Source organism: Acinonyx jubatus, chromosome B3 (assembly GCF_027475565.1).
Source record: "Acinonyx jubatus isolate Ajub_Pintada_27869175 chromosome B3, VMU_Ajub_asm_v1.0, whole genome shotgun sequence".
NCBI classification, from domain to species: Eukaryota; Metazoa; Chordata; class Mammalia; order Carnivora; family Felidae; genus Acinonyx; species Acinonyx jubatus.
This window is the reverse complement of record NC_069386.1, coordinates 104150944-104172534: the sequence shown is the minus strand read 5'-3', so window position 1 is coordinate 104172534 and position 21591 is coordinate 104150944. Positions and strand designations below refer to the sequence as shown.

Genomic DNA, 21591 nt, shown 5'->3' with positions numbered 1-21591 from the left:
GGATACGGAGGTGGAGGTGCCTTAGAGCACCACCCCCCCAACACTCACACTCTCTCTCACACACACACACACACACACACACACAAGCCTGCACAATTCCCCTGCTGGACAGGAAATGAGGTCACTTCGCCTGGAGAGCCCATTTCCCTCTGACCAACAGGAGGTATTTGGGCAATGGCAGCAGGGTCCTTAGCTCTAACCAGGTCAGGCAACTGCTAAAAGAAAAGGAGAGTTGCCACCTCCCTTTCCTCAGAGTCCCAGCAGCTCTTGTGAAGACAGAAGAGATAAAAAGGAATGAGAATGCAAAACCTCCCCATTCTGCTGCACATAAGGGGCTGTTTCCTATGTCTCTCCTATACTTAACTTTCCACAAAGTTTGCCTTTGGCAAAGCTGTGGAGTAAAACTTGTCTCCGGCATTCTCTCTTCATCTTCTCCCCACTCATGTCCCCAAACCTTCCTCTTTCTTTACAGTTAGCTCCCTATCTGCTCCCCTCAGGGCTGGTAGGCTGTGCCTTCAAGATGGCAACTGGTGACCAAAGATAAGAGGGTGCAAAGCGGCCTGGTCATCAGTAAGATAGGTTGCTGCTGCTGAGGGGCGAGGGCAGAGGCTTAATCTTGCCCAGGTCTTCTGAAACCAAACCACTGCCCTACCTGCTCTCTAGTGGAAACTTCAGTTCAGTAGCCCCTCCTCCAAAATGATACCATATAATCAGGCAGACCTGGGTTTGCAGTCCAGGTTCTCCTCTTATTAGGTGACCTTTGGCAGGTAACTTAACTCCTCCATTACATGGAAGAGAATACCTCCCTACTTACCAGCCCTCTTGGCAGGGCAGATGAGAGGATCAAATGGGACGATGCATGCACAGAGCTAGACAATGACAAAATGGCAGCTACGCAAGTGACCATCTACTTATTGATACACAGGGTTGCTAGGCCCACTTGTCAAAATTCCAAAACCATCCTTTGTCCTACAGTAGTATATATACAAAATGACAAGTTGGGATGGACAAACAACAAAATAATTCTGGATATGGTAGAAACGTACAGCGAGAGATACGTTCACCTGAGCTACACTTGTAGGCCTTTGATATTCAGGGGAAGAGTGCTGCCCTGGGGGTGACTGAGAGTCTCAGGACCACTGGTCCTTGTCTAATGCAGAATCAAATTTCCAGGCTGGGGATGGCAAAGAGACTCAGCTCACATGCCAAACAAAATTATGAAGCAGTGGCTGCCTCTGGGCTTTCTGGAGAGGGGTTGAAAATGCTTGCCAAGGCTTCACGGGAAGTATGCCATGATTGATTAGAGATGTCTGCATGGGTCAGGATTTGACATGCAGACCCTAGCAGTTCAGTAATGTGGGCTCTAGGTCGACATTGCTGAGTCTATTTTTTGAGATGCTGAGGTACAGAGAGGAGTGAGATACGATTCCAAGAAGTCAAAGTGGTAAGGAGAATGACCCCGACAGGAACCAGGAAAAGTTATGACCTGTTTAGGTCCAGAAATAGAGGTAATTGTGAAGAAGCCCTAACCCTGGTTCGCCCATGGGCAAGAACTCACATGAACAAAACAAATTCCACACAACTCAGGCTTCAGAAGATTTTGCAATTTAAAAAGGCTTCAAGTTAAGCCAGGTTATTGGCCCAAATAATTCAACCAGGATTGAAAGTTTAACTTCCTTAGAAAGGTAGAGGGCATGTTCACATTTTATGCATTTCCAAACTCACCGGCTCATCTCAAAAAGGAACCTGTCAGCCTTGGCCATGCGATCCAGTTCATGTTTATGTTCCTCCAACAGGTCAATGTCACTTTTTTCGGGAACAAATTTCAAGAGCTAAAAAGTACACACAAGTATTAGAACTGAAGTTTATAACGGAATTATTGCAGTAATTTTTCACTCTTTCCGTTAATTTGCCCTAAGACAAGACTGTAACTTTGGTTTCATTTAGAAGTGCTACTTCCGGGTCATTGTTAAGATATGCTACGTGATTGGGGCGCCTGGGTGGCGCAGTCGGTTAAGCGTCCGACTTCAGCCAGGTCACGATCTCACGGTCCGTGAGTTCGAGCCCCGCGTCAGGCTCTGGGCTGATGGCTCAGAGCCTGGAGCCTGTTTCCAATTCTGTCTCCCTCTCTCTCTGCCCCTCCCCTGTTCATGCTCTGTCTCTCACTGTCCCAAAAATAAATAAACGTTGAAAAAAAATTAAAAAAAAAAAAAAAAAGATATGCTACGTGATTAAATCTTTCCAGTTAGGTGGTCCAAAGGTACCAACTTCCAGTTACCAGATACATTAAGTTCTAGGGATAGAATGTACAGCATGATGATAGCTAACGCTGCTGTATAACATACAGAGAAGTTGTTAGGAAGGTCAATTCTAAGCGTTCTCATTACAAGGAAGAAATGTTTTTCTTTTTTTCCTTTTTTATTGTATCTATAGGACATGACAGATGCTAAACGTATTATGATAATCATTTCACATTTGTAAGTGTCAAACTATTATGCTATACACTTTAAATTTATACAGTGATGTATGTCAATAATATTTCAATGAAATATTATTCAAATATTCAAAACACTTTCCTTTTTTTACTCATTGGTGTAAGATTCGTTTATGGCACCTTTCTGTTCTATACTGTCTCTCAAATCAGATCGTGTAAGCCCTGTAGCAGTATCTGCTTCGCATAGACCATTAGAGGACTTCGGAGATTCAATGCTCTCATCAAGTAGATGATAAAACTGAGGTCCAGAGAGATTAAACCACTTACCCAGGATTACAAAGAAAATTCATGTATTCATCAGAAATAGAACTTAGGTCTCTTGACTGCCAGCTCAATGCTTTTTTCTATTACATCATGCTAGAATGAGTAATTCTATGTGTATTTTCCATTCAATTTTGTTTATTTCTCTGGCTTATCTAATTCCATCTCATTTTTTGTTCCATGTAAAAAAGATGGATGAGAAAAACATCAGGATTTGAAGTTGTTGATTCCATTATTTTATTTTGGAGGAATAAATGAGCATGGAATGTGGAAGAAATAACAATAATATTTAAAGTTGAAAAAGTACTCTGTGTCTGATTTCCTTTAAAGTTACAAATAGATGTATTTGTAACACAGCCTGACCATGTGTGCTATTTTCTGGATCAAATGCCCTTGGATATATACATTTTTTTAATGACATTGACCCTCTGAACCCCAAGATCCTCCCCATAACTTGAAGCTGGCATTTGGATGGTTCATTTAGTAGGTTTCCAAAGTTTGTTGGATTTAAATAAGGGACCTCAGAAAAGGCAGTCAGTCTGGATGCCACCAGCAGAGAAAGAACTAGAACTCCAGGTGAATGGTATGCGGTTGTAAATATATTCCAGACAGAGTGCATATCAAGTGGCAGGGTCTGGAATGGGTGGCACAGCATTTATGCAAGTAGAAGGACAGCTGCAATGGCAGCAGGGGTCAAGGCCAGGTAGCAGCAAGGACCTTGTAAGAAGTTCAGTCTTTATGTGGGCACTGGGGTGTAGCTTAAAATCTTAGGTAGGAGAGTGAATTTGCATTGTAAAAAGACCACCATGCTCATAGAATGGAGAAAGAACTAGAAAGGATCAAAAGTATTAGGGGGTTGGCATTAGACTGTTGCTGTAGTAGTCCAGGTGAGAGAGGGCAGAGGCCTGGATTGGATAGTGAGTAGATTCTAGAGCTATTTAGGTGGGGGTTGACTGGCCTGTATAGCATACAGGTATATGTGTATAGCATACAACTGGCCTGACTTGCTGATGGATGGTTTATGGTAGAGGGTCAAAAGGATGAGGTCCAGACTTTTGGCTTAGGCAACAAAGTACATGGAGTGTAACAGGAAATCGAGGAAGAGATGGCTGGAGGAGAGAGGGTGGGTTTTGAGAAAGTGAGTTTAGTGCTTGCAATACTGGCAAGAGAACCAAGAGTGATTCCTAGGCAGGTGGACAAATGGGTGTGACATCCTAAAGAGATCTATTTGAAAGACAAAGCATTGATATTGGTTGTAACATGCATGGATGAGAGTGAGGTAACCAGGGGAACCACCAAGAGAAACAAAGCAGGGCTGGAGAGAAGCCAGCTTTTGAGGAATGAGGACAAGAGGAGCAATCTTCAGAGGAGACAATGAAATGCCAAAGAAAAGCATTTCATCATGGAGCAAGTGGCCATTGGTGTTGCATACCACCAACAAATCAAGGAAGATAAGGACTGCAAAGTGCCTCCTGGCTTTGGCAATAAGGAAGTGGTGAGTCCTTAGTGAAAACAGCTTTAGGGAGGTGAGGAAGAGTGAACAGGAGGCGAGTGTGGACAAGCTTTCAAGAACTTTGCTTATATTGAGAAAGAGAGAGGATGGTGGCTACGTGGAATGTGGTATTAAAAGCTGTTTTGTGGAAGGCTGAGACACGAACAAGTTAAGAGTCAAGAGGGAAAGGCGTACGATCTAGGAGAAGGGCAGTCCTCTGATCTGGCTGGGTCCCTGAGCAGAAGAAAGGGCTGGGCTAGAGCAGAGCCCAGGGACACCCCCTCTTTCCTAGTGGGATGTAGTGGATGCAGATGCCAGTGCGTTCATGGGTCTGGTGGCCTGATAGCTTCTAGGCATTTGTGTTCCTGTGTTCAAATGGTGCCAGTGGACAGGACAAGTATCTTCTAGCTTTTCCTCAGTGCAGAAGGAAGGTAGTAAGACAAGGAGAAGGGAGAAGGAAGAGAGAGACAAAGACTTGTTTTTTCCCTTCAGTTTGGATTTTTATCTACTGGGCAAGGAAACTCAGGTCTAGTGTCAGGGATTCCCCCTCCCCCCGTGACACACGCACTGGTTGTGCAAAGTCCACAGCCCTGTTCACGATAACACAACCACTAGCTCTCTTTTGTACAGAACACTGTTAAGAGGCACCTGCTAAAGGTTCAGACCTTCCCAAAGAAGAGTCGAGTGACAGACTGTGTGTGGGTAGTTTTAAGAGAGGGCTGAAGAGTTAGACGAACACCCGGGAATAAGGAGAAAGGTACGTATTCCAAGAAAGACTGTATTAATCTCGTCTGAGTTCTGAGCTCAGCAGCTAAAAAAGGAAAGGAAGGAAGGAATGTGGTTCAAATATGAGTCATAATTAAGAGTAAAGCGATGTTAGCTTCAGAGCTTGTCTGGGAGAAGTGCTGTGTGAAGGACGAGGAAGCAGAGGAAGAACAGTGGAATGAGAAGGAGAAGAAAGAGTGTGATAGAAGACCAGAGAGTAACACACACAGAATTATCGGGGGAGACCAGGTCAAAAGTATCCCACTGGGCCAGATTCTGCATCAGTACATTGATTTTCTTCCTTGTATTTATTTGAAGTACATTCTATTTGCACGGCAAGCCCTTTTGGCAAGATTTTGAAATCCCTTCCCTCAAGGAGGAATTTCGCTGGATGCAATTTCACAGTAAACAGATCTTGTGGAATTTTAAACATACGACCTTGTCAATAGGGGCTAAAGGCCTAAGGACCAAAGCAGTTTTCTGCACAGTTCTTCCCTCTGTGTGAGCAGCTTCTGATGCAGGCAACTAGCATGCAGGGTCACCTGGGGGCCAGAGAGGGGCAGAGGGGAGCTGGGCTGCACCTCTGGGTGGAGACTCTTGCTAGGTGGAGAAAGAGAAGAAGAGAAAGTATGTGCAAGGAAGCTGTTAACTGCTCTAAAAATTAATTTTTGGTTTAGGAAACACCTTTAAACTATTTGTACACAAAGTATCCCAATAGGCTCGGTATATAGTTATTAAGTATTGATAACTAAGTCAAACCTCAAAAAGGACAGCATGGGGGCACCTGGGTGGCTCAGTCAGTTAAGCGTCCGACTTTAGCTCAGGTCATGATCTCATGGTCCGTGGGTTCAAGCTCCGCTTCAAGCTCTGTGCTGACAGCCTAGAGCCTGCTTCGGACTCTGTGTCTCCCTCTCTCTCTGCCCCTCCCCCGCTCACGCTCTGTCTCTCAAAAAGAAATAAATGTAAAAAAAACACAAAATTACAAAGGACAGCACGAAAAGTTATTCCACTGCCAAGTGTGAGGCCTTCCCCAGGACAATGCCAGTAGCAGGTTTCAGGTGGGGCTGGTGCACGGAGGTGTGGCGACCCTTCAGCCATCACTCGCTGCTCTGCGTCTGAGGCCTTTTATGACACCAGTGAGAACACGACAGAAAATGCACAAGCAGACAGGCACTCCACCCGGAGCGGCCATGCCACCCAGGATCACTGTTAGTAACGCCAAACAGACTTTTCCTCTGCTTCTGGGAGCCGAGTCTGCCTACGGATGAGACACCCAGTCCAGCCTGGCATCACCATCACCGGCATCCACAGTTAACTTTTGGAGGACCTGGCACTAAGGGACGTGGACCTCTTGAGCGAAATCACTCAAAATAGGATTATGTCCTACGGACAATGAGACAAGCAGACAGAACATTCTCAGAGCATGGAGGCTATCTCCACAAAGCATAGAAAAATTCAGGTCCAGACCAAGAAGCAGGTAATAACCCCGGAAGCATGTGCTAGTTCCACAACAATGTCATTTGGGTAACAACTGAAGAAAGCTGCAGAGAAACACGTAACTGAGTTGGAATGGCTGCAGAGCATGTTATAGAAAGGCTGCACGGAAAGCGTGAAGTCACCACATTCAGCTTGCCCGGCCACGGCTAACACTACTGATTTCGATGCAGGTGACAGAGCTGGGGGTGTAACGGTAGCTCCTGTGGTGTAGGAATGGCGAGTCAAGGCCAAGACACAAACTGTATTAAGGATTCCATAATGAATCAGTTTACGTAGCAGTCTGTGACCTCATAATGCGAGTGAGATTCTCCATACTCCTGTCAAACACTTCCCAAAAGCTAGTAGATTTGCATGACCTCTGAAGGCATAATACCTTACTTGCAGCATGAGGGACAGAATCTGGCATTGTGGGTCTCAGGCATTTGACAAACTCGTGACCTTCCTTCTCACCCATCATTTTGAGGGGCAATGGGAGGATAAAATCTCCTAAGAGAGCCACATTCAACGTTGGTTCAGAGATGAGGAAACTGTCCACCAGCGGCAACCAGATTTTCTCAGTATCCCACTCCCTGCTGAAAGCCAGTCGTCGCTTACGCTCTGAAATATGTCTGGCAGCTCACCTGTTCCAACATGTCCTTGGGCAGATCTTCCTGCTCGTCCATTGTTAGAATTGCCCGTTTGATTTCATCATTGGACAATTTCAACCTGGAGAAAGAGTATTTTATTTTGTTGTTAACAATATTGGCACGGGTATTAAAATTTAATGCAAGATCATTCATTTTGCTACTCCAGCTGCTGACTTTCAAGAACCGTTCTTCTCAAAATCTCTTAGTGAAAGCTTATTTCCTGACAATATTGCACCTAAAAATAGTATTCTGAAACTGCTTTAACATTCTTTCAGGACTTTGTAATGCTCTGCTGACAAAGAGAACAGAGCTGTTATGTTCTATTGTTTAGTTTCCTTATGTAAGGGATCGGAGGATGAGAAACAGGGAAAACACCTAGATCCAACTTATCTCTTTAATATACAGCATCCATGAATTCTAGACGGAAGAGGAAAACTGAATTCTTGACTATTCATCAGGAATGTTCAAAGTCTGCTTTCAGATTAAAAATGGATTTAAAAAAGGTTGGAATCTGTTACTGTCAAAAAGTTGAATAGTTAATACATGGAATAGAATGTAAGTGTAAGGCACTTCATGGTTGAGGAGTTTTCACATATAATATTTCATTGGAGGTTTAAAATAACTATGATTTTTTTTTTTTTTTTTTTTTTTAACGGAGGGACAACGGGAGGCTCGGAATGGCTGATTTGCCCAAGGTCAAACATATGGAAAGTGGCAGTACCTAACACAAACTTGAAACTCCTGATTCCCAATCCCAAATTCCTTTTACAAATCTGTTTATCTAGTTAATATCTAATAGGGAAGAATTTAAGCAAAACCACAAATATGTTTTCTGTTTACCATAAATTTATATGATTAACTAATTTAAGGACTTATGGCTTGATTATGTCAGGACAAGTGTTGACTACGAAGAAAGTCATGAAGTTAAAATGTACTTGTAAAAATGTGTTTTTATTAGACACAATCAATAGTCTAAACTGGGGGGGGGGGGAATCTTAACCAGATTATTAGCTAGAAAAATAGAGTCATTCTTTTGTTCTATTTGTAAGCATTAGATCCAGACTTACTTAAAAATATCTTACTTCTTTATTAAGCTACTATTAAAGTGGCATATTAACGTTATTTGTCTGTTCCTCTAGTCTATGATCTTCAAGAAAAATCACATTTTGGCCTGGAGATGAAGACATAAACACACAAATACAGAGCAAGACATAAAGCCTTCACACGGAATATTTGAAGGTGGGAGCTTTGGCATCAGACTGGGCCTCAGTCCCGTGTGACGCTTCCTGGCCAGTGTGACCCTCGGGTCAAGTTCTCCTTAAGCCTTAGTTTTCTCAGGGTGCCTGGGTGGCTCAGTTGGTTAAGTGTCCTACTCTTGGTTTTGGCTCAGGTCATGATCTCACGGTTCGTGGTTTCGAGCCCTGCATCGGGCTCTGCACTGACAGTGCAGAGCCTGCTTGGGATTCTCTCTCTTTGCCCCTCCACTACTCATGCCCTTTCTCTCTCTCTCTCTCTCTCTCAAAATAAATAAATAATTAAATAACTCAGAAAAAAAAAAAAGTCTTAAGTTTTCTCATCTATGGAGTGAAATAATGCATGTAAAGCACTACGCACTGCCTGTCCATAGATAAAGCTCATAAACTAGGTGTCTCACTTTCCAACAGACTTTTCTACACTGGGGACAAAAAAGCAGCAGTACTTCTGTAACCTATACATTCTCACACAGCGCTTAGTAGGGCTATTACGAACACTTCCCCAAGCACTCCCACAGCCATTATTTCACTGGAGTTTCCTCTCTGTACACAACATCCATTAGGCCCGGAAATGTTAAACAAGAATTAGAAGATAGGGTTCTTATTTTAAAGGTGGCTGTAACATTTGGGAGAATCAAATGGTAAGTGAAACACTCAAGACACATGGGTATGAAAGCACACATGGCTACTGCCGCTCTCACAGATAAACGAGGGGGCAGCATGAATGTGGGGAAGGGGGCGGGGCACAAAGGCCACAGGAGGAGGAAAGAACCCTGGGGGTAGAGCTGGACAACACACACCCCACTTTGGACAACTCGGCTTGTCCTTTTCTCTAGATTTTGACATGATCTCATTAAAACCATCTATCCTGCTATTTATGCTGAATATTGTTTCGTGTGCCGATAAGTAGGAAAGGGAAGGAACAAATTTGTCAATCCTATTGTACTAGTACTGTGTTTTGTTTGTTTGTTTGTTTGTTTTGGGGGGGAAGGGGCAGAGAAAGAGGGATAGAGGATCGAAGAAGGCTCTCTGCTGGTAGCACCCAATGTGGGGCTCAAACTCACAAACTATGAGATAATGACCTGAGCTGAAGTCAGAAGCTTAAACGACTGAGCCACTCAGGTGCCCCAGTAGTACCATTCTCTTTCATCTCATGTTTTCAAATCCAAATATAGCATGTAGGCAACGGGAGAAAATTGCCCATGTTCTAAAATGAGATCCACTCTATCGCCTAGTCTGAGGTAGGGTGCCATCATAATTCCCTAGACCTGGGCAGACTTCTTTAGATTGTTTTAGTCATTCTTGGGACAATCATTGCCCCACAAACATTTTCACCAGGACATCGTGATGGAAAACCCTCAAACTTTAACTGGAACAATCTAGCTAAGTTGGCATGGGTAAAAACCATAATGCTGGCGTCACCGTACAGGCTCTGGGTAGCCCTCAGTCCCAGAACACTAAAGGTTCATGAGTCAGTTAAGAGCGAACACCACAGTCCAGCCATGCAAGGCCAAGGAAGAGGAATGCTAAGGAAGGTTGAAACTGCCACTAATGAAAACCAACCGGCCGTGGAAACATCTATAGGCATCATGAGAAAAGCTCCACTTATAAGAAAAAAATAAATTAGTTCTGTGTCCTTTTCACACTGAGCTGAAGAAACTACTTTATGGTGTGGTTCTGCTGAGTCCTTCTGTTTTACATTTAAAAGAAAAGGAGTTGAAAATCAGAGTGAGAACAATACTTGAAGTATCAGATTTGCATTTCATTAGTTCCCCATATGGAGTGCAGAACTCCTTGCTTTTGAAATTGTATATATTTATGCTTCTCAACCCCCAGAGGCTGTCTGGACTAAACACTAGCTCTAATTCATAACAATTTTGGTTTCTCTTTATGTGTCCCACAAAGAGACTTGAGACTTTAATGGATAGTACTTAAGAAAATCTACCTGTCAACATACGGCCTTGCACGTGGCCTGTTGGAGCAGACAAAGAAACTGTACCCTTGGGGAAAGGGGAGAAGGGTACTCCGCCCTCTGGGATGGTTCTGTAGGTTGCCCGAGTTCTTAGTATCATCTGTCATCCACAGAATGAGTCGCTAATCTCTGTAATTTAAGGACCCTACCAATCCTAACGTTTTAATTGCTTTTAAAGCTTGGCAGTGTTCTGGTGTGCTGGAGGGTGGCAACGTTTGAGACATCCACTTCAACTTTCTTTACAAGGCAGGAAACAAATCGGCCATTTTAAAACAGTATTTAAGTCTACCTTGCTGCACTCAAGTATTTCAAAAATTTGCCAAGAGAATTGGAACATCCAGGCGTAATTAAAGTAAGTTAGGGATGGATGGCGAGATCAGCCTTAGCTCTGCTTCAGTGGATTTAAGCCAAATCCCCCTACTTTAAAGTAGCTTTTTGTGCTTTACTGCACCCCGGGCTGCCATGTTAAGTGAGCATCTGGAAAAAAAAGAACGGCAGAACACTTCATAAAAGTGTATTTTAGGTGGGTCCATTTGGCAATATAAACCAGCTTCCAAGTTTCTTTCTTTATTTCGGAAGGGAGAAGTCTGTTTCAGGGAATAAAGCAGGGCGAATTTTAAATTGCCACATGTCACCTATAGATACCCAGTAGGTTGTTGCTCACCCTGCCCAGGCCTGAAGTGAGCGTTCTTAGTTTAAGGAATGTCCTGTCCATTCCGACACTCTCTTCTCCAGTCTGGGAAAGCGGGGTCCCTCGTGGCCTGGAGCTTCTGCTTCAAACTCACACTTTCCAGGCAGCCTCCCCTCCAGGAGCTGCAAGTGACCCTGGCCACTGAGGCTGCAAGCCCAGTGTGAAGGGCCCTCACTTCCCTTCCCTGTTCAGCCTGTGGGGCAGGGAGGGGCTTCCTCCCGACTGACTTCACTCCAGGCAGGGCTGTGGCAGGTGCCTGACCAAAGGGTCCGCTAACTTCTGCGGTGTGGGAGTAAGGAAGAGCGTTTAAGGATAACCAAGCGCTGCGGACATATGTGCTTATGAAACATCCCCCACGGAATCCGTCACAGGCTTATCTCAAGGTGGAATCTGGTGTGATGACTGTGTTGCTGAGGATTAAACTTCTTGTCAGCAAGGTAAGAAATGGAGAGGGTCACCAGTCTTGGGGAACGAAATCAGCAGAAAAGGAGAAAGTAAGTGTGGAAAGGCAGGAAATCTTGACATCAACTTGGAAACATTCCTGTTCATCGTCCACGTGCACAAAACCGTCTCCAAGTACTGCTGAGGGCGGTCTCTCAATTCTCTCGCGGGGTCGCACCTGGCCATAAGGGAGAACCCATCTAGTGGCCGGCCGCTGTGGCCTCCAGGTCGCCACCCTTTCCAACCTGTCCTGCAAACCGCAGAGGGCAAACTTCAAACCTTCTTAAAACAAAGTGTCGTCCTGAACAATTTGCACCAATTCCCGATCCCACAGGCATGTTAACAGGCCACTAAACGAGCAACTACTCCATGCAGGTTCTCTGCTGCTACTGCACATGCGCTGGGTCTAGCTCTCTCACATCGAGAGGGCCTACTGCAAGGCCACTGCTTTCACGATCTCCATTTTATAGACGAGGAGGGTGCGGCTGGAGCTTGGGCTGACTGGTACCCTTAACGAAGGCACGCGGCATGGATCACAGGCTCTCTTGCCCAGTCCCATTTGTTATGACTGATGACTGCTACAATTGCAGGGCTCTCTGTATTAGTTGTGCATCGACCCCCTGCACCTCCCCCACCCCTCCACCCCCAGTGCCTTGGCTTCTGCTGTGCGCCTCCTTGGAACTGCCTCTCGACCCCACGCCATGTAATTGCTATCACCCTTTGAGACCCACTTTCTCTTCTGAGCCCCGTCGGTGTCCTCACTCAGCTCAGCTCCTGGCTCCTTCCGGTTGGATCAGTCCGGGCCTGAGCTGTTCACAAGTCATCTTGCTGGTGGTGTTTTTCTTCTCCAAATAGCCACGAGCTTTCAAAGGCAGCAGTGCTACCTAAAGTCGTGGTGCATTCTATGGCACCCCACGTAGTGCCAGGCAAGTCAGTGCTCCAAAGTGGTAACTCTAAGATCTCTTCCTTCCTTTCCGCCCCTAGCTCCTTTCACGTGTGGTAAGGCGTTGCCAGCGAAAACGGGAGAATGAAAACAAGGTGAACTACTGACTGGTTAAACAGCTAGATACAACCCAAATTAGAACTCAATCTGCTTTATTTCTGTTACCTTTGCCACACAGCACATTACAGGTCGGTCCTCTGCTTTCCTGGCAAGAGTAAAACTATTGATCATGGAAAAGAAAAGCATGTGGGGCTGAATCCTCTGTGGGAAAGAACATTTTAGAACCTGATCCATAACGTCTAATTACCACAAGGTCAACTGGGACTCAAAATTACCTTGTTACGTATAATATGCTTTTTAATTATGCTCGTTATAATGACACTTATTCATTAAATTGGATTTTAATAGATAATTTAACAGATACAAGGCAATTTCTTAAAATTATCTTCCAGAGAGAGTTTAGATACGCTCAAGTTCTAAGTCACCTTAGGCTCTGACACTTTTAAGGTAACAAGGGAATTATATACCACAAATACGAAATAATTCCTTCAATAATGGGATGGGAAGTTTGCCAGAAAGAACTGGAACCTTATCTATAGCTAGTGTTAGTGTTATGACCCTCGTTGACATCTCGTACTGAGAATAATCTGTCTATGAAGAACTAGGTCATAGATTTTGCTCCTACGAGCACTTAAATACTATAGGAATTCAGTGATAGCTCCCTTTGTCAAGTTGTTTAAAAAGTGTTCCTCCAGACTGCAAAAGCACAAGATATAGGCAGAAATTCCAGGCTTTAGGAAAAAAACAAACAAAAAAAACCTTTCCCCAAATTTTCATTTAACTTCACTATTAATAATGTTATTTATAAAAAGAAGTTGTAACAAAACAGATTATAGATACTGTAGAAGAGAAATAAGTAGACCTTCAGATTATTTCGTTGGTATCTTCATCAGCATGTGTTCAGGGAGAAAAAGGGGGGCTAAGTACAGGGCCTGGACATTTACACAGCTTCCAGCCAGAGGCAGAAATGAAATGCTAACAGGAGGGTTCATGTTACCTTCCTAGTTGTATTAAAATTCAGGGATCTCACTAAGCTTCAGTTTCTCTTTTACCAAAAGAAACATTTGCTCCCTAAAGTAATATATATCTGGCTAATAATCAAGCTCCGTGCTGTAAACCAAGCAGCAGCACTTGGTGTTAAAAGAAACTCACTGTAAGATCATCTGAAAAATAAAGACTGCTACTCTCCCTCCCTGCGCTCCCTGAAAGAGCAGCCACCTCACGCCAGCTTTAACACATACACGACATTCTTTCCAGAACGTGACCAATGGGACTTATACTTAATGCCCCCCAACCCAGGATTCTTTAGATCTTCGTTCACCTCAAAAGCATTAGGTATCTTTGCGTGACATAAAAGTTCCTTTTAGAGAAAAGAAGAAATTAGATACAGAAAAGCTACTTGAAATGCCCGGGATGACAGACACAGTGCCTGAAGCTATAAGCAGATTTCAGCCTCCCAAATTTCCTTTCTTCTTTTCAAGTTCCAAGGCCGTGATGGTTCACTAATTATGAGAAAGATTTCTGAACAGGGCTGAAATGGGTAAATTAGCATTTCACTGGGGCTTGAGATTTACATATCTGTTTAGTCATAAAAATGTCTCAAAAAGAGCATGAAATCACATAAACTCTAAGTATAAAAAGGTGACTTTGAAAAGCAAAATAAAACAAAGAGCTTTCATGGTTGCTGCTGATTCTGTGGAAATGTTACTTAATCAAAATACCTCTTAAAAACTGAAAACAAACTGAGGGCTGATGGGGGGTGGGAGGGAGGGGAGGGTAGGTGATGGGCATTGAAGAGGGCATCTTTTGGGGTGAGCACTGGGTGTTGTATGGAAACTAATTTGACAATAAATTTCATATAATAAAAAAATAATAAGTAACAAAAAAAACCCCACAAAATACCTCTAAAGCCAGGAAATATACATAAAGGTAAAATCCATTTTACAGGCTCTCTGGGAAAACAAAACAAAAGAAAACATTGATTTGGAACGTTCCACTCTTTAACTTTAGAAGTCTGTGGAAATTAAACTAAGAAAGTAGGCAACCAGCTCTGATACATTCTGCTCAGGGAAAGTAAGCACCACGAATTCTCCTCACCTTAGACGGAAGAGAATCCAAAGAACTGAATCTTGGCAGAGTCCGATTATAAGAACAAGCACAAAAACATGGTTTGGAGCCACCAGAGAGAAAAGTTGGTCCTACCAAAAATGTTTATTCAACTTCAACAATACCTCGATAGAAGGATGTTGCAATTCTGAGCTCTCCGACCATCAATCACCGAAAGTTCTTTGACTTTAAGTTTGGAACTCAGAGTGTCATCAATGGCATCTGCTTCTTTCTATAAAGAGCATGAAAGAAATCCATCAAAGTCAAACAGGGACATTCTGATTTCAGACACACACTTTTCCTTTATATTTTCTGTTTACACACACACACACACACACACACACACACACACACAGGCAAAGCTGAGATGGTGAGGGAGGGAGTGTAAGGAGGTGGCAGAATTGAAACGAAGGGCTAAAATCTAGTTGACAAAGGGAAATAATAAGAAACGCTGACCACCCACATTTGAAAAAGCATTTTTGGAAGAACAAAGTGCATCTAAGTTGAAGATGCTAAGCGTGCATAAATTATCAGTGAGTGGTGCCCTCCTTTTGTCCCCCAAATCCCTATGGATAGCAGACAGAAGAACTGTCACTATGAATCAAGCTCGGCTGAGGCTTGCCATTGCTAGTCTGGCCATTTGCAGGGCCCATTCACTCCGGAGCCATTTGCATCGTGAGCACTCAAAAAGCCAAACAATAAATCCTCCCAAACATCCTCATGTGCAACAGAAAGGTCCCAAGCCCAGATGGTACCTTTCATTACCCTGGAGCCTGATGGATAACAGAGAGGGGGCAATTCAAGGCATTAGTTCAATTACTTGAATTAACAACAAAACACTACTTCCATACTCTGCCGCTGTACAAAAAGCTGTAAGCAATGATGGCCAGTCATAATTTATGGTGGAAGAGGCACAAAAAAATTCTATATAAAATACTGTTTGAGTAAACTGGGCATCAAGGTGAAAATACAGACTAACTTCATAAATAGCAAGTTTGATTTTATTAGAGGTCAGGATCAGTTTTAAACATGGATCATGGCATTTTAAATATGTAAGGAAAGCAAAGAGTTCTGGAACTAACAGTTTGGGAAAAAACAAAGACAATATGGAGCTTATAGTAAGAGGCACTGGGTGATCAAACTTCAACGGTCTCCTATCATACTGAGATTTCAAGCACACCGCTAATTATCAGTTAAGAGTTGAAACCCAGTGTGGAATTACCTAAGCATTGCATTACACTATCTGGAGGAAAAAAAAAAAAAAAAAAAAGGATGGCCAAGACATTCTGAGCTTACAGTGAGCCAAGAAGTTATACTAAGCAAGGTTTGGGTAGTTGCTCACTTACCTGCTTGGAGTTACTGTTCACAAAGAAATCCTACAGCCATGGCAGAGGCATGGAAAAGGCAAATCAGATACATGCAGTTCAGAAATCACAGCAACAAACGGGAGAAAGTCAAAGCAGTCAAGGAACTCAGTGACACAGGGTAAGAGAGGATTTATGCCCCAAGGATGAGCAATGCGAGTTGATGAAGACGGGAGAGCCTGGCTGAAGATACAATGAGGGCACGGTACGAAGCATTCTGGGTAGAGGACACGTGTTGTGCACCATTTCCAATGGCGGCAAATCAAACTTGGAGAAGAAAGGACTGAGAATACCCCAGAAAGACCCAAGTTGGGAAAGGAACACACTCTCTTTGAAAGAGGAATGGGCTCCATTTATTCAACATGACAATTTTCACTTGAAGCAGAAAAATATCCATTAATTCCATCAAATTGAGGAAACTACTCCTATGGTCATGTCCTACCAGCAAAATATGCTTTTTTGGGGGGATGGGGGCAGGAATAATCTGTCTTCTTATGTCATAAGGAAGGATTAAGAAAAGACAAAAGACAAGTTCAGCAACATAGGTCAGTAATATTAACCCTCAGTATCCCTCAAGAGTCCAAACAATGCCTGGCAGTGCTATGGATAGGTATGAGAAAAAAGACCGAACATGCAATTAAGAGACAATAAGTGATTCATGTTTGTGTGCCGCCATTGGTGGCCCTGTCCCAACTGCCTCAGGGAAGTTCAAGGATACAAGGCCTGCGGCCTCCTCCTGAAATACTCCAGACAAGATCTGGAGTGAAGAAGAGAAAGAGGAAGAAGTAACTGACATGTTAAGAGAAAGTTACAGCCTTCTTTACATGGTTTTGCCATGCTGGAATGAAGAAAGCTTCAGGGTGCAAAACACACCCCAGCTCTCAGGCCAACCGCTTCATGACCAGCAGTTGCTCAGCAGATTCCTTAAGGCCTCATTGGCCCTGGCAGCACTGCCAAGGCCAATTTTACACAGATGAGCTGTTTCACATCATTCTTCCAGTGGGAAACAAAATGTGTCCTCCTTTTGCTCCTCCCACACAAGGAGGGATTGCTTTTCTAGAACGGCATTTAAAAATAAGTTGATAACCACAAGAAACCTTTCTTCTACTCTGACGTCACAGTTTTCTTTTGTCCCAGTTGCAACAGCCAGGTTTTCTATTCTCAAACTCCTTAGGACACTTTCCCTGTAAAAGTAGCCTCTCCTTTCAAGGGCAGAAAGAACTATGGCAAAGTGAACTCTGTGAGGTCATCTTATCCCACTTTTCTCTCTTACTGAGGCAAGTTGCTAGTTGAATTTAGATCCAGCTATTACTGTCTGGCCTTCAAAGAAGAAACTTCTACAAAGCTCTCTGGCAACTTATTCTCCGTAAGTTTGCACTGTCAGAAAATTAAGACTTCTGACCTTGACTATAGTGGGCTGTGGAATCAGGCAACTATCATTAATTAGGTGTGAGGTTTGTAGCTCAGCCTTACTATCTGCAAAATGGAATTAACAACTGGATTATTACTGTGACGACTAAACATGGTAATTCATGTAAAAAAGCAATGTGCACGGTACCTCGTACATATTTATGAGCTCAATACTTGGAAGGTATCATACAACTATCTTTCAAGCTGATGATCAAGTCCATTTTTTTTCTCCTATTGCTCTCTTTTTAATTGAGTTGAAGAACAGCTGGTCAAGATCTCCCGTTTGTTGCCAGCAGCAGAAGTAAGCGGCCAAGTAATGCATCTTATCTTTGCAGAGGTGATGATGAGGAATGCCATGGGAGAGTGTGGTTTACTGTTAGCCTTAAGGTTTCCCTTCTTTAACGGTCCTTTAACCACATTTAAAATAAAATCACAAAGCTTATTAGATGGGCATGTTAAAAATAATGATGCTTCCAGGCCTCTTTCAAATAAGTTAACATTCTTTTTGAAACTTTAAATGATTCACTAATTGGCTTGGGCCAAACACCATAGGATCACCTAACAGGAGGTCTGCTTTTTCCAGATGATTTTTGGTGTAGGGCTTTGGAAAATAAAAGTTGGGACTCGAATTTTCAGGAACCAATGCTGATAGCTTCCTAGGGATAAGGTTCCTCAATGACATAATGATTCAACAGTTTATAGGTAATAATAATCCTTACCTGGATATTTCTTAATTTTTTCGAGGTTACAATCCCTTTGCAAATCTGACAAAAGGTAGAGATCCCTCTCCAGAAAAATGCATACTATTCATATAAATGCATAATATTAAAATATATTTTTAAAATTTTATTTATTTTTGAGACAGAGAGCATGAACAGGGGGAGAAGCAGAGAGAGGGGGGGAGACACAGAATCTGAAGCAGGCTCCAGGCTCTGAGCTGTCAGCACAGAGCCCGATGCAGGGCTCAAACCCACAAATGGTGAGATCATGACCTGAGCTAAAGTCAAATGCTCAACCGACTGAGCCACGCAGGCACCCCTAAATGCATAATATTTATATAAAACCCTGCCTTTAATTAACTCTTACCATGGAGTCAATTAATAGAACCTCTACCTTATACTTTGGTCTAAGAAAAACCATCATTCATAATTTTCTCTCCGGCCTTCACATGCCATGGTGAAGGGCCAAGATTATTGAAATAAATACCCTAAATTATAATTTTTCAATGTAAAAACTAGATCTCCAGAATACTGAAAATGTGAAAAGAATAACAAAAAATTCTTTGACCATTTATTTAAGAAAAAAAAAAATCAGAAGATAACACAGAATGTTCCAAATGGGAGCCCAAGAATGACTTCTATATTACGTTATTAACAGGAAGAGGTCAGATTCTGGAGTTTGGTGTTGCAGTTAGCCTTTGTTCCCTACATCAGAGCAGAGAGGCTTTCAAATGTTCTACCATATGCTGATAAAAGGACCTGTAAAGAAGGGGTGCCCTCAGGCAAAGAACTGGGAGAAGGAATGGAGATACGAGCTGTAAATTTACTGCTACAAAGATATGACTCCCTTTAGGTAAATGTAAAATTCATCTTCCTATATCCAACTGCATGGATAGGGAGAATGAATTTATAACATCTCAAGGTGAAAATTTCCCACAAAACCAAAATGAATATTGTTTAAGTGTATCTCAAGTAATACTACTATGCAATGCATGTGATGTATTAAAACAAGTCCTTTGTGGTTGGCCTGGAAATCATGCATAATGTAGTTTCAATGAGGAAAAGAGGTTCTGAGATTCAAGAAATTGACTTTCAAATGAACTTTTGGAATGTAAGCAGGGGAGTAACTGCACGCTATTAAATTCCACTTCATGTGGCACATAAGCTTACATAATCAGGTCCACACACCTTTGATATCCACACTGGAAAAGAAAAATCCTGAATAGAAATGGTCTTGTTCTTAAAACTGGAGTTACAGAAAATCCTTTACAAAGCCTGACCTTCATAGTGAATGAAACTGTGGTGTAAGAACAAAGTGAAACTGAGAATTTATGCCACTTGTGACCTGGCTGTGCCACCTGTTCAGACACTGAATATATGCTAAGCCATATTTCTATTACCTATGAGATAGGAATAATACCTCATAGAGCTGGTGTGAGGATGAAATAAAAAAAAATAAGTATAAGAGTGCCTTGAGAACTAAATTTTACAATGGATGAGACTGAGACTGGGTATATTGTTCTCAGCACCAAAAAGGTAATGGATACTTAATATTGATTATCATTTTTTTAGTCTATACAGATTGTCTTTGTCTTTGCTTTTACACTGTAAGTTGCATCAAAAGCCTGTGCAACCATTCAATACATTTGCATCCTTTGAAGCATTTCACATACAAAGCAGATGGTATAAATATCTGTTTTGATTTTTATGATAAAAATATTTCTCAAACCAATTGGGCATACCTTTCATATGTGTGCATATTTATATAAAATCTCTCCTAAATATCATTAATCAGTGTTCATCTAAAGTTACTAATCTTATACCTGAGGTTGTGTTCAAAATCCTACTCTGTATAGTGTTCTTGTTACATGCACACAGGTAATGGTATTCATGTGTTCCTTTGCCTCTCTGAGAAACTGACTTGTTCAAACAACTGGCTGAAGTTCAGAGAGTTTGACCAGGGTTTTATAATTGGAGGGATAGAGGAGATACTATAGAAAAAAAAAAAAAAATAGGTTCCCACTATTCACTGGGGAGTGGAAAGGAGAGCAGTTCAAGTGTGATGATAATTATACAGCGTATTGCCAAGACTAAAATGAAAATACACAGGTCTTTGACATTGTCATTAGATAAGGAGATAGGGAACATTCAATGACAGGCACCCCGTTTCCTATACTCTGTCCTACAAATTCCTACTAGAATGTCTGTATCTTTAGTTTTTTTTTTTTTTTGGTCTCTCAACATTCAATAAACTCAATAAAATGGATAAAATTACCTTCATTTGGGAAATATACCTATGGTTTAAAAATCTCATCTCAAATTTGTGTGCCAAGAGGGGAAACCTACTTCAATCAAGCTGAGCCAAGTGTGTTGAAATCTTTTTCCAGAAAGTGCCATTAAAATGTCACAAATGAATCTACCCGTCTCCTTAGTGTTAAGTACAACTGATATGTTCTGGTCTACACTGACTGGAATGACTACTGATTACTTAAACAGGGATCGGTTGCTAGGAGACAATTACCCAATTGCAAGGCTTTCTGCAACCCTGTCTCCCAGAGCTCTTGAGAACTGTCCACATATTTGTCCCAGAGCATTTTGGCAGCATCCTTCTGCACCTTCTGCCGAAAGCCAGTTAATTATGAGTCTTGTAAAGTCGGGTCTTTTAACCACCTGCCTTCATGATCAACGCAACCCACATGCTCAGACTTGAATAACATCATTTGGAATTGACTGCTGTTTTCCCTTTCTTTAATTTACTTTTTAAAAAAAATTTTTTTGTTATGTTTTTATTTTATTTTTGACAGAGACAGAGCGCAGGCAGGGGAGGGGCATAGAGAGAGGGGGAGACACAGAATCTAAAGCAGGCTCCAGGCTCTGAGCTGTCAGCACGGAGCCCGACACAGGGCTTGAACTCTACGGACTGTGAGATCATGACCTGAGCTGAAGTCGGATGCTTAACCAACTGAGCCACCCAGGCACCCCTTTAATTTACTTTTCTACTTACTTTACTTTTCTACTTTACTTTTCTAAGCTCCCAACCCTTCACCTTAGGCAAACAGAATGGACCAGAATTAGTGACTGAAACTGAAGTGGGAAATCAATTGGATGTGTAATGAGGTCAGAAGATTACTGAATCTACCAGGAAATTTGCTAAAATGTCCTACGACTTCATGTCAAGGCCCAGAGAACACCTTCCTAGGTCAGCAGCAAAGAGACCGAGAGAGGAGGTCCATTGCAGCCAATCAGGAATGAGTCTGGTCCAAGCACCTGCCATATGAGGGCCCTAAACATACCCTCTGTTTGTCCCTTGAAAGATAAAGTGTCTTGCTTTCTACTGGACATTATCTTTTTTCCCCTTCATTTTCCTTTATTTTGTGGGTACAGCACTGCACAAGTTTTCCTTCATACTTACGGAGGGGCCCCAGCTGAGGGCTCCTGTTTTAGGTTCATGCTATCATGGCAGACAACGACCAGCATTTTTGTACTTTACTAAAATA

At 42.4% G+C, this 21591-nt stretch overlaps 1 protein-coding gene across 6 annotated transcripts in view; it reads right to left on the bottom strand.

The window, feature by feature from the left end:
• DAAM1 (dishevelled associated activator of morphogenesis 1) overlaps nucleotides 1-21591 on the bottom strand; it is a 174296-nt gene that overhangs the window by 18620 nt on the left and 134085 nt on the right. For 3 of the 6 annotated variants that reach the window (XM_015071838.3, XM_027065825.2, XM_053224496.1), the window contains 4 exons: nucleotides 15948-15977; nucleotides 14727-14833; nucleotides 7130-7214; nucleotides 1726-1832 (listed from right to left, as the gene is read on the bottom strand). In XM_015071838.3, coding sequence (XP_014927324.1) covers nucleotides 1726-1832; nucleotides 7130-7214; nucleotides 14727-14833; nucleotides 15948-15977 — 329 coding nt within the window. The remainder of the gene's footprint in view (nucleotides 1-1725; nucleotides 1833-7129; nucleotides 7215-14726; nucleotides 14834-15947; nucleotides 15978-21591) is intronic. The other 3 variants (XM_053224497.1, XM_027065826.2, XM_053224499.1) reach the window with 1 other exon arrangement.